This window comes from Penicillium malachiteum (genome assembly GCF_028827825.1).
Source record: "Penicillium malachiteum strain IBT 17515 chromosome Unknown utg000001l:1.0-8184562.0:1.0-8186909.0, whole genome shotgun sequence".
Taxonomy (NCBI): Eukaryota; Fungi; Ascomycota; class Eurotiomycetes; order Eurotiales; family Aspergillaceae; genus Penicillium; species Penicillium malachiteum.
The window spans coordinates 3,231,384-3,248,041 of NW_026643094.1; the positions used below are offsets into that span (position 1 = coordinate 3,231,384).

Consider the following 16,658-nt stretch of genomic DNA (forward strand, 5'->3'; position numbering starts at 1 on the left):
CCAAAGAAGTCATGGCTTGGCGAAATCAAGGAATTACGGGCTCCAACAACATCCCGCTGGGTCGCCGTCGATTCAACGGCGAGGAAGAAGAGGATAGCCGCGATGCGACTCCTTCTTCCATGCCCGATGGCCCCAAGCGTGGTCGCAGCCCCGTTCGAGGTATGAGACCCCCATATACTACGTTTCAAAAAAAAAAAAAGCAATTTCTAATGTTCTTTTCCTTAGCCGAAGCTCCTGCTGAAGATGGCGTTAAACGACGTAAGAAGCGCAACCGTTGGGGAGATCAGCAAGAGAACAAGGCGGCTGGTTTGATGGGTCTGCCTACAATGATTATGGCGAACTTTACCAGCGAGCAGCTGGAAGCTTACACTCTGCACCTGCGTATCGAGGAGATCAGCCAGAAGCTTCGGATCAACGATGTGGTCCCTGCTGATGGTGACAGGTAAGTACTATTATTCACTCCTTGATCGATTTTTTGGATCTCTTTCTTTTGATGGCCTCCCGCTCACGCAAAATTTAGATCTCCTTCGCCACCACCGCAGTACGACAACTTCGGTAGACGTGTGAACACCCGCGAGTACCGTTACCGCAAGCGTCTCGAGGATGAGCGTCACAAGCTGATCGAGAAGGCCATGAAGACCATTCCTAACTACCACCCACCTTCTGACTACAGACGTCCCACAAAGACCCAGGAGAAGGTCTACGTCCCAGTGAACGACTACCCAGAGATTAACTTCAGTATGATAACTAACCCTCTAACTCCTAACTATCCCTATGCTGTGTCTGCCATGACTCCCTGCTCGACTCGAGCTGACGAGACATTTCCTTGGATGTCCTCGGCCCGTTTCTTGCTAACCCTTGGTGCTTGATGTTGCACACATGCTTTATGCTCTTATAAAAATTGCCGGATCACTAACACTTAGCTCTTTGCTATCTTTTTTAAAGTTGGCTTACTCATAGGACCTCGTGGAAACACCTTGAAGAAGATGGAGACCGAATCTGGTGCTAAGATTGCTATTCGTGGCAAGGGCTCCGTCAAGGAAGGAAAGGGTCGATCTGATGCCGCTCACGCTAGCAACCAGGAGGAAGATCTTCACTGTCTGATCATGGCGGACACCGAAGAGAAGGTGAACAAAGCCAAGAAGCTGGTTCACAACGTCATTGAGACTGTAAGACCGAATCCATCCCTTTGTTTTTATGGTTCATCTAATTAACTGGTTTCTTTCAGGCCGCTTCCATCCCCGAAGGCCAAAATGAGCTCAAGCGCAACCAGCTCAGAGAGCTGGCTGCTCTTAACGGTACTCTTCGTGACGATGAGAACCAGGCTTGCCAGAACTGTAAGTTTATATGAATCCTATTTTAATTGTGGAATAAATTATTGACGATTTCACAGGTGGTCAAATTGGACATCGCAAGTACGACTGCCCTGAGCAACGCAACTTCACCGCAAACATCATCTGTCGCGTCTGTGGCAACGCTGGCCACATGGCCCGTGATTGTCCCGACCGCCAGAGAGGCAGCGACTGGCGCAACAACAATACTGGTCCCGGTGGTCGTGGTCCTCGTGCTGTTGGCGCTGGAGATGCTGTCGACCGCGAGATGGAGGTGAGTTCCAACTTTATTTTCTTGATAAACCATAGCGAGCATATTGACTGATCAATTCTTAGCAACTCATGAACGAACTTTCGGGTGGCGCCCCTGGCGAGTACCCGCCTCGTCGCATTGAAGCCGGCCCCGAACAGGGTAACCAAGGCGGCTATCCTCCTGCTGACGACAGTGATGTGAAGCCCTGGCAACAGCGTGGTCCCCCACCGGCACCCTCAGCTACTAGTGATGTCGCCCCTTGGCAACAACGACGTGAGCACCGTCCTCGCGATGATTACCAACCTCGCGACAATTACGGATCTCGCGACAATGGCCCCGCGCCCTGGGCTCAAAGCCGCGGTCACGATAATTCTGGATACGGTGGCGGCGGTTATGGATCTCACGGCGGCTCTCACGGCGGTTCTCACGGTGGCTCTCACGGTGGCTCTCACAGTGGATATGCTGCGGCTGGTGCTGCTCCTTGGCAACAACAGGCTGCCCCTGGCGGTCATGCTGTTCAGCAACAGCAACCCGCTTACGGCTATGGCGGTTATGGTTATGCTGCTCCTGGTATGGCTGCTGCTGCGCCCGGCATGGCTCCTTGGTCCTATGGAGCTGCTGCTCCTGGTGCCGCTCCTGGCGCTCCCCCTGGTGCTCCTCCTGGAGCTGGCAGCCCTCCTCCTCCGCCTCCACCTGGTGATGGGCCCCCACCCCCCTCCTCCTAGCGACCAGCCCCCTCCACCTCCTCCTCCCGCTTAAAGATTTCTTTATGCCATCACTTCATTTTAACAAAAAATCAATGGGGGCTTCTTTCTGCGTTTGCTTTCCGTAATCAGTGATACCGAAGATAGGCTGTCTGTTTTGCCTCTATGCTTAATGTGATGTAATCTGTTTCGGCTGCGAATATGATGAATCGAATTTAGTTTTGTGTTCTCCCTCGGTCAGTCGTAGATATGAGCTCCAGTAGTGCCAGTAGTACAAATGAGACGAGACTAGGTCCCTGGATTGGTGCCTCAGGCTCCAATTCTCCAAGCCTTGGCTTCATGGAGCTCTCCAACTTTTTCATCCCCGCAAACTGCCCCAGCTTTATTTCTACCCTTGGCCTTTTGGTGTGTGGATATAACCTTGGAGAAGCTACATATCACACGGTTACCGAGAAACTAGGTCTCTGCTGTCTCAAATTACCCCACAATTTGTATGCAAGCAAGCTTCGTCAGTCGGAGATTTTGCCCTGCCGGCCGGAACCAATATGCAAGCTTCCGCGTCCGCTCAGCGGAAACCTTGGCAATCTCAGCGCAAATCTTCCTTGCGCTCAGCTAGATCAAGCCATGCTGCTTCTTCATATCACTCAACAAGCCCTCAAGAGGCTGTCCCTGAAGACCGTGACCCTGCGCGCCGTGCATCGACGGCGACTTCACAGTCTTCACAGCCAAAATGGTGGCGAGTGCGTCTATTTCGAGGCATGATTAAGGATGTGAAGCGCAGAGCTCCTTATTATTGGAGTGATTGGACTGATGCGTGGGACTATCGAATTGTTCCTGCGACAGTGTATATGTATTTTGCGAAGTAAGATTGTTCTAAGTATCAATTTCAAATTGGACTACCAAATACTGACATGATTAGTATTCTGCCTGCTTTAGCTTTCTCGTTGGATATGTTTGAGAAGACCAATCAGAGTTATGGAGTCAACGAAGTTCTACTTGCTTCTGTTCTTGGGGCGGTTGTGTTTTCTGTCTTTGCGGCTCAGCCATTGGTTATTGTTGGTGTCACTGGTATGACTTGACCTTTGATTCAATACAATGAAAATGATGGGAACTAATACCATATACTTCAAACAGGTCCAATCACCGTGTTCAATTACACTGTATACGATATTATCAGTCCCCGGGGAACCCCGTACCTGGCATTCATGTGCTGGATTGGAATGTGCGTTCTCTATTACAAGTGACACATCATATGGTGGTACATACTAACGTATATTATAGTTGGTCGCTAATTATGCACTGGATACTCGCTATCACAAATGCATGCAATGGATTGACCTATGTCACACGATTCTCATGTGATATCTTCGGCTTCTATGTTGCCTGCATCTATCTCCAGAAGGGTATTCAGGTTCTCACTCGACAATGGGGACAGGCTGGCGAGACTTCAGCGTACCTCGCCATCATGGTAGCTCTACTCGTCTTGATGGCTGCCTGGATCATCGCGGAGCTGGGTAACAGTAATCTCTTTCAAAGATATGTTCGAAAGTTTCTCGAGGATTATGGCACACCTTTGGTCATTATCTTTTTCACCGGATTTGTGCACTTTGGCCATATGCGTGATGTTGATGTCTCGACCCTGCCGACCAGCAAGGCTTTCTTCCCTACACTTGATCGAGGATGGTTAGTGCATTTCTGGAATATCGACGTTGGTGATATTTTCCTAGCTATCCCATTCGCCATTCTCTTGACAATTCTTTTCTACTTTGACCACAATGGTAAGTGTTCCCTTTTCCCATAAATTTACTCTGGTTAATGATTTCTAGTCTCTTCACTCATTGCTCAAGGTACTGAATTTCCTCTACGCAAGCCAGCAGGTTTCCACTGGGACCTTTGGCTGCTGGGCCTCACAACTTTTGTGGCTGGAATACTTGGCATTCCATTCCCCAATGGACTCATCCCACAAGCGCCTTTCCACACTGCTGCACTTTGTGTTACTCGCCAGGTAGCCGATGAGGATGATACCAACAAGGGCAAAGCCATCCGAGTCACAGACCACGTTGTGGAGCAAAGAGTCAGCAATTTCGCTCAAGGTCTTCTCACCCTCGGAACGATGACTGGTCCGCTCTTGATCGTCCTCCACTTGATTCCCCAGGGAGTCATGGCAGGTCTTTTCTTCATCATGGGTGTCCAGGCTCTCCAGGGTAACGGTATTACCCAGAAACTGATCTTCCTAGCCCAGGACAAGGAGTTGACTCCAGCCTCTAATCCTCTTAAGCGAGTGAAGCGTCGGTCTGCGATCTGGGTCTTTGTGATCATCGAATTAATTGGATTCGGTGCTACTTTCGCAATCACTCAGACTATTGCTGCGATTGGATTCCCTGTTATCATTCTCCTGTTAATCCCTGTTCGGTCATTCCTGTTCCCGCTTTGGTTCACCCGTGAGGAACTGAGTGTCTTGGATGCACCCACTGCAAGCCCTTTTACTATGGAAAGTGTTGGTGGAACACACGGTCTAGACGACGATGAAGACGATGAGATTGATGCCAGGGGAGTACAGTCGAATGAAGGTGGCATTCTACAGGGGCGTAACTCCCCGTCTTCGGATTCTGCTGTTGAGGATAACGATTTGGAGAGGGGTGAGGCATATGAACTTCAAGTTCGCTCATCTGTACGAAGAAGAAGTACGGCGAGTCGAGTTGACTAGATGTAACTTGAAGTTGCACCATCCATGTCCACATGCACTGGCAGTATTCCAAGCACTTGAGGTTTACATAGATGGATGATACATACTAGTACCATCATGATGCAGTATTTCTAATACTACCTAGTCCACTGGCACCGGTGCATACATATATATTGATGTAGCACTGGCAACATGCACAAAATCCATACTATCTAGATTCAAGTTCTGATTTAAAAGTTTCACCGTCATAATTGAGTTCCTGAGAAGTAGTAGAAGAGATATTGGCTCAAATTGAAGCCTCACATTTTTCGAACATTGATCTAAATTTGCAGTAAATTTTGTTCCAAATCTACATCGGAGAAAAAAAAACATCATTAAAAACCAAACGGATTAGTCAATTTGATGATTTTTGAAAAAGAAAAAAAGAAATGACAAGAGTGGGATTTGAACCCACGCCTACAAACGTAGATCAGGAAACGGGATTACCGTAAGAGTCAAGGTGGACCTTAACCTGACGCCTTAGACCAACTCGGCCATCTTGCCAATCGATATCTTAGGGGGGTAAATTCAGACGTGATATTCATCTCAATTTTTCTAGTGCAAAATTGGGACAAATAAACCTTTTATATCAGGCACCAAGTATCCGCACCGCCTGGTCCAGATCCCATTTTCTGCCGCAAAATTATTTCTCTGATCGAAGGTCAAGACAAAATCGCAATCACAATGGCGCCCTTACAAGACGATCCGAAGTCTGATGACTCCTACGTATCTGATGTCTCAGATGAGGAGCAAGTAGAGGCTCAAGACCGTGCCCCCAAGCGCCGACGCCTCTCCGAGTCTTCGGACGATTCCTATGTTGCGCCAACACCGCTCCCCACTCTCTCACGTATTAAGAAGAAGGACGATACTGCGAAGAGCACCGATGCGAAAGATGAGGAGGAGCCGGTTTTAATCAAGGATGCTCTTGAAATTGGTCTGCAGGCCGAGGCATCGACCTTTGGAGCGCTTAATGTGTCCCCATGGCTGATCGGCTCTTTGACTACCATGGCTGTTCGCCGACCCACGGCTATTCAGAAGGCTTGTATTCCTGAGATTCTGAAAGGAAGGGACTGTATTGGTGGTAGTCGGACAGGTTCCGGAAAGACCATTGCATTTGCAGTTCCAATTATGCAGAAATGGGCTCAAGATCCTTTTGGAATCTTTGCTTTGGTTTTGACTCCAACTCGGTATGTCCTCCTTTGGTTCTAACGATATAGCGATAGCGTCCTGTTACTAACGGAATTTTCTCTGCTTGTATAGTGAGCTTGCGCTGCAAATCTTTGAGCAGTTCAAGGCTATCTCCGCGCCTCAGAGCATGAAGCCTATACTTATCACCGGCGGCACAGACATGCGGCAACAAGCAGTTGCTCTCGCCTCGCGCCCTCACGTCGTTATCGCAACCCCAGGTCGTCTCGCAGACCACGTCAAAACCTCCGGCAAAGAAACCATTGCCGGATTAGGACGTGTCCGAATGGTGGTAATGGATGAAGCAGACCGACTCCTCGCCAGTGGACCGGGAAGCATGCTTCCGGATGTCGAAACCTGTCTATCAGCGCTCCCATCCTCAGCCGAGCGTCAAACACTCCTATTCACAGCCACATTAACCCCCGAAGTACGAGCTCTGAAAGAAATGCCCCGCCCAGAGAACAAGCCTCCTATCTTCGTGACCGAGATTTCCACCGAAAACCAAGGCAATATCCCCCCAACTCTAAAAGTAACATACCTGAAAGTCCCCATGACGCATCGCGAAGCCTTCCTACACGCTTTGCTCTCCACCGAGGAGAATATCACCAAGCCAGTCATCATCTTCTGCAATCATACCAGAACAACCGATCTGCTAGAGCGTACTCTGCGTCGACTCGGTCACCGCGCTACTTCCCTGCACAGTCTGCTCCCACAATCTGAGCGTACATCGAATCTTGCTCGTTTCCGTGCGGCGGCTGCTCGGGTCCTCGTCGCTACGGATGTCGCATCTCGTGGTCTTGATATTCCGTCCGTTGAGCTGGTCGTTAACTTCGATGTTCCCCGTAACCCTGATGACTATGTTCACCGTGTTGGTCGTACAGCTCGTGCTGGACGATCCGGTGAGGCGGTCACGCTGGTTGGACAGCGAGATGTCGAGCTCATTCTTGCTATCGAGACTCGGATTGGTCGACAGATGGAGGAGTTCGAGGAGGAGGGTGTTAATATTGAGAGTCGTGTTGTCCGGACGTCTGTCTTGAAGGATGTTGGTGCGGCGAAGCGTGAGGCTATGAATGAGATTGAAGAGGACCGTGATGTACTGGGCAGAAAGCGGAACAAGTTGAAGAAGCTCCGGTAGATGGGTACTCGAGTCTTCTATCTTGATGTTTAAAACTAGTATATATGGACCAGTGTTAGTTTGTTCAAGCACTTGGATTGTTTGATACCATTTATTAGATACGAATAAGATTTCAAGCGTTGATTTATTCCCTCTATCTTTCTATCTAGGGTTGTGGAATCAACGCTGGATGTGTGCGCCGGGATGTTCATATATAAATGTGAACTTTCTCTCCGATTTCCTTTCTGAAGTATGGGCACCTCGTTCCATAGTACTGCTCCGAGTCTGCTGAAAGTCTGGTCTCGGTGAGGGACCAAACACCGAATCCAACAAACACGAATCCGGCGTTGAAAGAAATGGATCTTCAAACAAAGTTGAACAGGGTGAAAGGAGATCTGTGTTTCCCAACCCCCAAAAAGATGGAACGTGCGACATAGGAGAACATGGCATCGTGAGATCACCAGGTACAAGAACAGAAGGCCAGGACTCCCACCAAATCTCGGATGGGAACTTGTCTAGCTCACTCGCAATCTGTAGTTGAGCTCTTGCTTCGGGTGAAAGAATATCAGTTTCCAATGCCTCAGTCTGATGCCGTGGTCCATGACAAGGGCTAGGTAATCCTGTTTCGAATCCCCCAATATCCAATGTATGCTCCAGATTCTGCAGCATCTGGTCGAAGGCGATATTGGGATTTTGCATATTGACCATGCAATCAAAGTATCCTGTTCCACCAGGATTGTATAAGTTCGCTATTGGGGACGGATTTAAAGAGGAAGGAAATAGGTCAGGTAGATGCGGTTCATCGAAGGCTCTCAGGAGTCTTTCGTTTAGCCAGGGCTGAGGCTGAGACATGTTGGATGTCACACTGCTTGTGGATGAAAAGTGACTATCCTTCCTTTGTTTAATCGGGGAGTTGGCCAGGTAGGCGTTTCTGAGACCCTTTCTCAACTAGAAGACAGATGGTCAGGGCTGTTAAACTGATTCCCTCAAGTTTTCTCAATCCGACTAACTTACTTTCTTCCTGCAATGACTGCAGGCATGGTTGTAGATCATATTGTAGTGATAGATTGGATTGATTAAGAAAACAAGCAATTCAGCAGGACCTCGACTCAAATATCATTGCAAAAGTTATAGTTTTTAGAATCATAGGTAGTATAACCGGACAAAGAAGCAAGGAGGATTGACCACTGGCATTCTTTATTTTATATGGATCCTTTATCACTGACAACACATGTGCACCGTTTCAAACTAACCTTGGAACCCTCTACCATAGGTGTCGGAATTCACTCGTAGTAAATTCGGTAATTCGACAATTCTCTCGAAGATCATCATGATTGGGTTCGCCACGTTCAATTGGGTGCAACGAGATTCCACATTCCTGGGTTCACTGTCGACGAAGGATTGGACTTGGAAAAAAACACGCTACACTTCCATCTATGATCAATCTCGATCTCGATGATCGCTGATTGCTTTCGATGATCCAATGATCAATGAATCAGCAATTTACCAGCAATTCAGAGAGTACGATTAAGTGTCGGTGTAACCCCGGGGCCGTCGATCCATTGAACTACTGTGCAAATGTAGGTTTGTAGGGCATGGAAAAGCGTTCCGAGTGAGAAGGGTGTCTGCCAGTGCCAATATTAGTACATATGCATAAGTTGAACGAGACCGAAGTTAGCCCGTATTATTTACATATTGGTCTGAAACTTGGACGATCCAGGTGGCGTTTGTGACAATTCCATAGACTCAAATTCAAGGCCATAGGACTGAAGAGCCTCCCTGATAGTGTAAAATTTGCCATCATTTCAAACCCGATTTCTGTTCCGGGAGTACAAGCATGTCATGGTTATGCAACAATTTTTCTTATCATGAAAATTTATACAGTTGGAGGGGCGGTAAATGGTATTATTGATTGCATGCAGGAGGATAAAGATTCCCAGAGTCAAAACGCCTTGCATTCCCGATGTGAGAACGCCTAATTCCATCCCGAGAACACTGTGACAAATAAACTTTAATACATTCGTGAAAAGCAAATCGAGTTGTTGAGAAAAAATGAAGAAAGCGTTCAAAACTTCGTTAATGCCGTCATCTCACCCAGACCAGGCATCTTCTCGATCATTTTGATCTACAGTGCTCATCAATTTGAGTAACCCGTCAACCGCGTCACCACGTTGAGATGGCGACATATTCTCCCGAGTAACTTCACCTGATTCCTCCTCAGGCAAATCTCGGGTGCGACATGTGCGGATTGCTGTAGCAGGGGGACTGCTGAGCTGCATGGGAGAACCCAAAGTGGGTGGTGGAGTTCGCTGTGAAGCCTTGCCACGTTCGACGCGTTCGGTAGTGTAGGCCAATGGGGAGGGATGAACAGGAAGATCAGATGTTGGTTGGCAAGGTGTGGAACTCATATCAGGCATGAAGCCGATCCGCGGAGTGGTAAACTTTGGGGTTGTGGTGTTTTTGAATGACAATGTAGGCAGAGGAGAGGAAGAGAAGGTTGATAGGCTGATACGCGAGATCTTGCGACTGTGCTCTTCTAGACTGGCGACTCGGCGGTCAATTTCGTTGTTGGGGATGTTGCGCATAGCCGTTTGTAAGGTTCTTCGCAAGCGGGCGGCTTTCTGTTGGCGATATAGTTAGCTACATGCCTCAAGGGAAAATATATCCGTTTGTCTGGTATGAGAGCCCCGCTTACCTCTTCAATGAATGCCTTTCGTGCAATCGGGTCCTCTGGAATTGTCTTCTTTTCTTCTTTCGAGTCCTCCGTGGTGGGCGTGTGTGGGGTATTCATGTGTTGATTCCCGTCGCGTGGCGAGCGTGTAGGTGAAACGACACGAGTATTTTGCGCGTCCATTTTTTCATTTAATGGCTGTAGCATTCCAACTATGTTAGCTTAATACTCAATTGGAAGCTGACACCGAGAGTCAAGCCAGATTTTCATGTGTTTACCTGTTGGTTTGAGGTGTTTACTGGGGATTGTGAGCTTTCGTTGAAGCCCCGCGATGTTGGCCGTTGTTGACCATTGTCTCCAACCTCGTCAACCTGATCCCTTGTCCTTTTTTGGCCAGCAAAGATTGGTGAGGGAAGCAGTTTCTTAGGTGATGTTGTTGAGAAGAGAGTCCGTTTGACTGGTGTGCTGGTGACCGAGAGAGGCTGTTTGTTTCGGTGGACTGGTGACAGACACGCGTTGATGTCCTTGTCCCCGAGTATCCGACGTCCGTCTTTAACTGGACTGAATGGAATTGAGGGGACCTGCATTCTTGATTCGTGGATGCTGGTTGCCATTGTGAGGTGTTGGAGAAATTCAAGTTACAAGAGCAAAGTTGAGGTCCACGATAGATACCGTGGCGGGGAAGTGGGTTTTCAGAGAGGTTCGTGGTAAAGGAAATTGGATGGCGGTCTATGTAGTATAGTGCGTGACAAGATATACCAGGAATTGGGAACTTGAAGAATAGAAAGAATATAAAAGAAGGAAGCTTCACGAGAATAAGTGAAGAAGAAAAAACGGTCGCGTCAATCGCGTATAGTACTAAGATCCTGATACCTTACTAGTCTTGTATAGAGCACGGACATTGGCTCCACTAGAGACCGCGATCGTGTTGCACGCGTCTGATAACACTTGGAGAATTCACTCCAGTTGATTTAAATCAGTTTGGTAAATACTTTTATTAATGATTCTATGACCTTATATAGTAGATGTTAATTATATCTGATTTAACAACATAGTGATTTTTTTTTTCATAGTACACTAGGATCAATCTATTATAACCAGGATAGAGTACCACAATTGGTTCAGATTCTATTCTTTTTGAGGTATCTGATCAGAGCATGTGTACTCCGTACATGTATGCTCACGGGTACTCGCTTAAATGCTTTAATAATCGCGTGACCCTCAAAATACCGTAGCATGCAAGTGTTATGCAAGTACGGAGTACACGTCGCGGCGCCCACACGCGACACTGAAACTAGCGGGACACGCTTCAAAACTTGCGCCACTTGATTTGATTTTTTCAAAGAACGAAAACAACAACAATAGTAGTCAACTGGTACTAATTAATGATGCCAATAGGTTGGTTGTAATTTAGTTTATAATTAAGCAAAACTGGTCCATACTATTAGCGATTAAAAGTGTTGATATGTACCACTGGCAAGTTCCAGCTCAATTCTATATTCAGTCGACTAGTACTAGTATGTAACTCGTACCTGACACTGGCTCGCATCATGATTGTCAAACCTGAATAATTCAAACACTTGAATAAGGTATTAATATGCAAATAGTATGAGAACTATGAATCAAATCCATTTGTCTCAATATTTGATCCTTAGATATTCAAAATACTGAAGTACTACTAGTAGTATCATCAAGGATATGCCCAGATGAACTCGGATATAGATCTTCAAACTTCCGAGGTCAACTGGTTCAAATGTTGCACCTAATATTTTCACGATAGCAAGATATATGTTTCAATTAATTCAAAATGATCTTTATTATGCCCAGGTACATATGTATACGTCCATGGATCTATTGAAGTCAAGACTACATATACTTATCCCTTTATGGTATCTCCGCATGGCATGACATCATCGGAGAACATTCATCTCATTTCAAGTTGTACTACAAATTGAACTTATGATAACTCCAAGTTACATATACTCCCAGTCACTAAAAGAACGAGAATCAATACTATCTACAATAAAAGAAGAAGAAAATCCAGCAATAGAAGATTCATCCCAGTCTCAAAGTAGCCCTGAAGTGAGGCTGAGTTCGGACCAAGTCGATCTCACCTGTGTGACCAAGGTTCCTTTCCCCGCATTTTACATTCCTGCACCCCTTGAGTGGTTTCATCTCTGGTCACACACACAAGGATATTATCTTTCCTGTACCTATCTTGTCATTCCTTAAGCAGCCACGATGCAGTTGTCACTTGCCCTTGTGGCTGCTGCCCTCAGTCAGGCGGTCGTGACGACGGCATCCTCCCTTACTCCTCCGGTACTGCCGTTGATTGTTCGGAACCCATACCTCAGCACATGGCTGGGAAATGCCCGGGACACACCTTGGTCCAAATGGCCGATGTTCTATACCGGAGAGGAAGTAGGCCTCTCAGTGATGGCCCAGGTCCCAAGTCAGGGTTCGGTTTATCCCCTGGTGGGCAAACCTCAAGATTCCCTGCAATCAAAGAAGAAGTAAGAAAATGAACAGCCCCGGAGACAAAATCCTTCAAATGTACTAAATTCTGAGTTGACTGCAGCTATAAAGTAGAATACCCTGAGTATCTCGGACATAACTATGACGCTTCCACTACCAACTTAACCTACCGTATTGAAACCGAAGCCTCTCTACCTCTCGATATTACAGTTTCTTTCCTGTCTCCCATCACGCCGACATCGACTCTGCGGCAGTCCATTCCGGCTTCCTACATCACGGTAGATGTAAAGGGCGATGTAGACGTGAATATCTACATAGATATTGATGGACGCTGGGTGAGTGGAGATACCGAGTCGAGAATTAATTGGGAATGGGACACTGTAAATGTCGAAGGCACCAAGAAAAAGAAGCCTAGTCTTCAGAGATGGCAGATCCGGGAGAGAGAATGAGCTGTTGCTATCTGAGATTCGCGATCGTGCTGAATGGGGCACCCTTCATTTCACTGGCCCGACCGTAAGTTGAAAAATTCCATACTGATAATCTTAGATCTATTTTAACGATTTCCATAGAATACCAACTACGAGTCTGGAGAGGCCGGACAAGTACGACAAAGATTCGCCAGCAATGGTGTACTAGGGAACGAGAATGATAAGGACTTCCGAGCCATTCGGGACCGCTCCCCCGTCTTTGCCTTTTCCAAGTCATTCAGTCTCGGTCGGTCATCGAAGCAGACATTTGATAGCGTCACATTTACGATCGCTCTGATTCAAATCCCCGTTGTTCAATATGCATCAGCTCGCGGATTGACTCTCATGCGACCCCTTTGGGAGTCCTGGTTCCCAACTACCGAGGAGCTACTAAGTTTCCATTATAATGATCACGCTGCAGCTGGCTCCCTAGCAGCTAACTATTCCCAGCAAGTGGCCGATGATGCATATCTATCTGGTGCTGATGACTACGTTGAAATTGTTGCTCTCAGCGCGCGACAAGTCATGGGTGCTACCACTTTCTCTGGCACACCGGATAATCCCATCCTATTCTTGAAGGAGATTTCATCTAATGGAAATTTCCAAACCATTGATGTCATCTTCCCGGCATTCCCTTTCTTCTTATACACCAACCCGCGCTGGTTGGCATACCTTTTGGAGCCATTAATCGAACATATGTTGAGTGGTCAATACCCTAACAGCTATGCTATGCATGACTTGGGTGCACACTTCCCTAATGCTACCGGTCATCCGGATGGCAGAGATGAGTACATGCCTGTGGAAGAGTGCGGTAACATCCTGATCATGGGTCTCGCGATTGCAAACTCGCTTCAATACGAGGAGGCGTCTGAGGCTGCGTCCATGTGGTCTACCCAAGGCTACACCTCTTCGGGCTACGATACCGAAGACGCCGGTATTTTCCCTCTGAACGACCTCCAGGTACTTTCTGGTATTGCGCACCAGGATGGTAAATGGGGCGGTGGCCGCGAGGGTAAGAAGCTTGCCGAGAGATGGGTCGAGAGAAGTTACACTCTTTGGAAGCAATGGACTGGGTATCTGGTGGAATTTTCCTTGGAGCCTGCCAATCAGCGTATGTACCCATCACACATCCAGAATCCCCAGAGTGAAACTAACGCATAGATATAGTTTCTACCGACGACTTTGCAGGCTGGCTAGCGCTGCAAACCAATCTCGCCTTGAAGGGCATCGTTGGTATTAACGCGATGAGCAAGCTTGCTGAGCTCACTGGACACAAATCTGATGCGTCACACTTCAAGGTATGCATGAATATTCCTATACTTACAGCCTAAGGTTGCTAACATTGTCACGTAGGGTATCGCCGATAAATACATTGCCAAGTGGGAAGAACTCGGGATGTCTCGCGACGGCACACATGCGAAGGTAGCCTACGACTGGTACGGTTCTTGGACCACGATATACAATCTCTACGCAGACGCCCAGCTTTGCTTCCACTTGGACGGAACTGACGATCCATCGAGCAAATCATCTGGTTTTGTCCCTCGCCACATTTACCAGAAGCAGTCACTGTGGTACCACTACGTTCGACAGAAATATGGACTCCCTCTTGACAGTCGACACTTGTACACGAAGACCGACTGGGAGTTCTTCTCAATGGCAGTAGCTTCAAAGCCTGTTCGCTCCGAGATTTTGGAATCTGTTGCCCGTTGGATCAACGAGACTGTTACGGATCGTCCGTTCACGGATCTTCATCAGACAGAGGGAGATGGCAACTTCCCTGGTCCTCACTTCTTTGCTCGGCCTGTTATTGGAGGCCATTTCGCGTTCTTGGCTCTAGAGCGTGCATGTGGGGGTCGAGCTATGACCGGATTATCGTTCTTGGATGAGGTGGATGACGAGACTATGAAGACTTGGTCGATCAATGCTGAGACTGCAGCGGCCGAACTTGCTACTACTTGGAAGCAGCATCACGGTGCAGATGCGGAGCTGTAGAGAAGCTGCGAGTCTTCTGGTTTTTATGGGTACAGAGAGTGACAAGAGGGTGTTCATGGTAGCTTGAAATAACGCCGATGATATATCGGACTAGTCATGCATTCTGTATCTGTGTACTCCAGGGACTATTGTGTAGGCTCATGAAATGTACAGCTTTCCGGAATCAATATGTTGCTCGCTTAGAGGGGTGAAGAGACAGTCAATTTTACTAGAGGTCAGCTAGCCAGTACATAATAAGACCCAGCACTTGAGGACTAGTGTAGCAGGTTAAAACTAGGAAAGGCCGTACATAATTCAAAGCACGGCCTAAAGAGTAGGAAGACATCAGGTCCCCAAACTTTAGTCATAATCAAAACTTCACCTGGGCAGCCTGTCAATCAAAGATGGAACTGGTGATCAACTGATTGTTGCTGTAATTTAATTACAGTGTTGGCATGCACATGTAGATGTGATTGTGTTGTTGTGCTGTCTGAGTCTCTCATTAACTTAATAGGGCTGGTGAAGCGAGAGATCCCATATAGTTTAGTCGAGGGGGAGAATAGTAACAAGTCAGCCCTGTTGGCCTAATGGAATAACGGTCTCCGACTCTACTCGACGAGGACGGAGGTATTGGACGGGATGGTCTGGGTCCCTAAAATGGCTGAGTTGTAACCAGGGGGTGGTTGGGGCAGCGGCTTCGGCCGCGGGCAATTATTTTTTTTTTAAATTTTTGATATTTTTATATAAAATACTTTCAGGCTCGCTCTTTCTTTCTGTCTTTTCAGAAATCGAAAATAATCAAGAATGGGTGAGATATCAGGGATTATGTGGTGGTGATGGATGTATCAAGTGAGGCTATTCGCAAAATCGCAGCATCTCATTCTCGCACTCCGATGCTCCTGGTTTTCAATTTTCTTGGTTCGATCCCTGGTGTGATCATATTTCTTGCTCATTTCTTTTTGTGACTTAATAGCCTGGAGACCTAAGCGTTAACACATTAAACCTTTTGCTATAAAAACCCAGGGGTTCCGTTTTATCAACACCAATGATGCGCATAAAATATTAGAGAACAAACTGGAAGTCACGAACTCCGAGTCTCCACGATGCATGTCAGGGGTTGTTACAAATAATCAATTCAGCTGCTTATAGTATAAGATAATTCTCCTGGTGATCCTGTTCTGAGCCAAGGTCAACTGGTATACTATGTAGTGTGGACAACCCTCGAGTTGATATCTTTTTGATCGAAATTCGGTGCTGGCTAAGACCTACATAAAAGAGAAAAATCGTGGAGCGTGTGAACTGCATAGTATCAATATCATTCAAATAACTTGAATCCATTTCAAATTAAAATATTGATCATATGTATGCTCGAGGATATTACGTAGTTAAGTTACATTGTGGCCTCCAACTTCGCCAAAAAAGGCAATTTGTCAATGCTTACGTGGTTTTTCCAATTACTCCCAGGCTTTCAACCTCAATTTCTATTTGTCTCTTTGAAGCTATATAACCAATTCATCTCACTAGAGCTTCAAGTTTGTTCTAATAAATACTGTTCTCTCCTTCCTTGACCAATAACTAGCACCGCCCCAAACCCGCCGAACCTCCCCCGCTTTCCACCGCCCGATATACCCAGGCAACGCTTCAACTCAACACTCCAGTTCAACCTCGCGCTTGCATTCCCTCGCCATTGGGACTACCCACAATTTAATCATCTCCTTCAGTCCTCAAGTCTTCCCCGATATAATAAAAAGAATCAAACCAC

The 16,658-nt window shown here is 47.0% G+C and overlaps 5 protein-coding genes across 5 annotated transcripts; 4 read left to right on the forward strand and 1 right to left on the reverse strand.

Moving 5' to 3' along the window:
* Positions 1-11: 11 nt before the first annotated feature.
* On the forward strand, positions 12-2,309 carry bbp (putative zinc knuckle transcription factor/splicing factor MSL5/ZFM1; the record flags this gene model as incomplete). Its single annotated transcript, XM_057084658.1, has 7 exons — positions 12-159; positions 226-442; positions 521-738; positions 946-1,169; positions 1,229-1,337; positions 1,394-1,605; positions 1,668-2,309. The coding sequence occupies 7 exons, from the start codon at positions 12-14 to the stop codon at positions 2,307-2,309; spliced, it is 1,770 nt and encodes a 589-aa protein (XP_056950807.1).
* Positions 2,310-2,833: 524 nt separating this feature from the next.
* On the forward strand, positions 2,834-4,995 carry N7483_001221 (anion exchange family protein; the record flags this gene model as incomplete). The annotated part of the gene is made up of 5 exons (XM_057084659.1): positions 2,834-3,150; positions 3,208-3,356; positions 3,423-3,510; positions 3,570-4,066; positions 4,115-4,995. The coding sequence occupies 5 exons, from the start codon at positions 2,834-2,836 to the stop codon at positions 4,993-4,995; spliced, it is 1,932 nt and encodes a 643-aa protein (XP_056950808.1).
* Positions 4,996-5,697: 702 nt separating this feature from the next.
* On the forward strand, positions 5,698-7,333 carry dbp8 (ATP-dependent RNA helicase DBP8; the record flags this gene model as incomplete). Its single annotated transcript, XM_057084660.1, has 2 exons — positions 5,698-6,200; positions 6,274-7,333. The coding sequence occupies 2 exons, from the start codon at positions 5,698-5,700 to the stop codon at positions 7,331-7,333; spliced, it is 1,563 nt and encodes a 520-aa protein (XP_056950809.1).
* Positions 7,334-9,402: 2,069 nt separating this feature from the next.
* N7483_001223 (uncharacterized protein) lies at positions 9,403-10,597 on the reverse strand (the record flags this gene model as incomplete). The annotated part of the gene is made up of 3 exons (XM_057084661.1): positions 9,403-9,933; positions 10,008-10,181; positions 10,283-10,597. 3 exons carry the CDS (start codon positions 10,595-10,597, stop codon positions 9,403-9,405), a joined length of 1,020 nt encoding a protein of 339 aa, XP_056950810.1.
* A 1,627-nt stretch (positions 10,598-12,224) lies between these two features.
* Positions 12,225-14,917, forward strand: N7483_001224 (putative glutaminase; the record flags this gene model as incomplete). Its single annotated transcript, XM_057084662.1, has 6 exons — positions 12,225-12,496; positions 12,562-12,793; positions 12,852-12,971; positions 13,028-14,036; positions 14,093-14,223; positions 14,279-14,917. 6 exons carry the CDS (start codon positions 12,225-12,227, stop codon positions 14,915-14,917), a joined length of 2,403 nt encoding a protein of 800 aa, XP_056950811.1.
* Between the last annotated feature and the right edge of the window lie 1,741 nt (positions 14,918-16,658).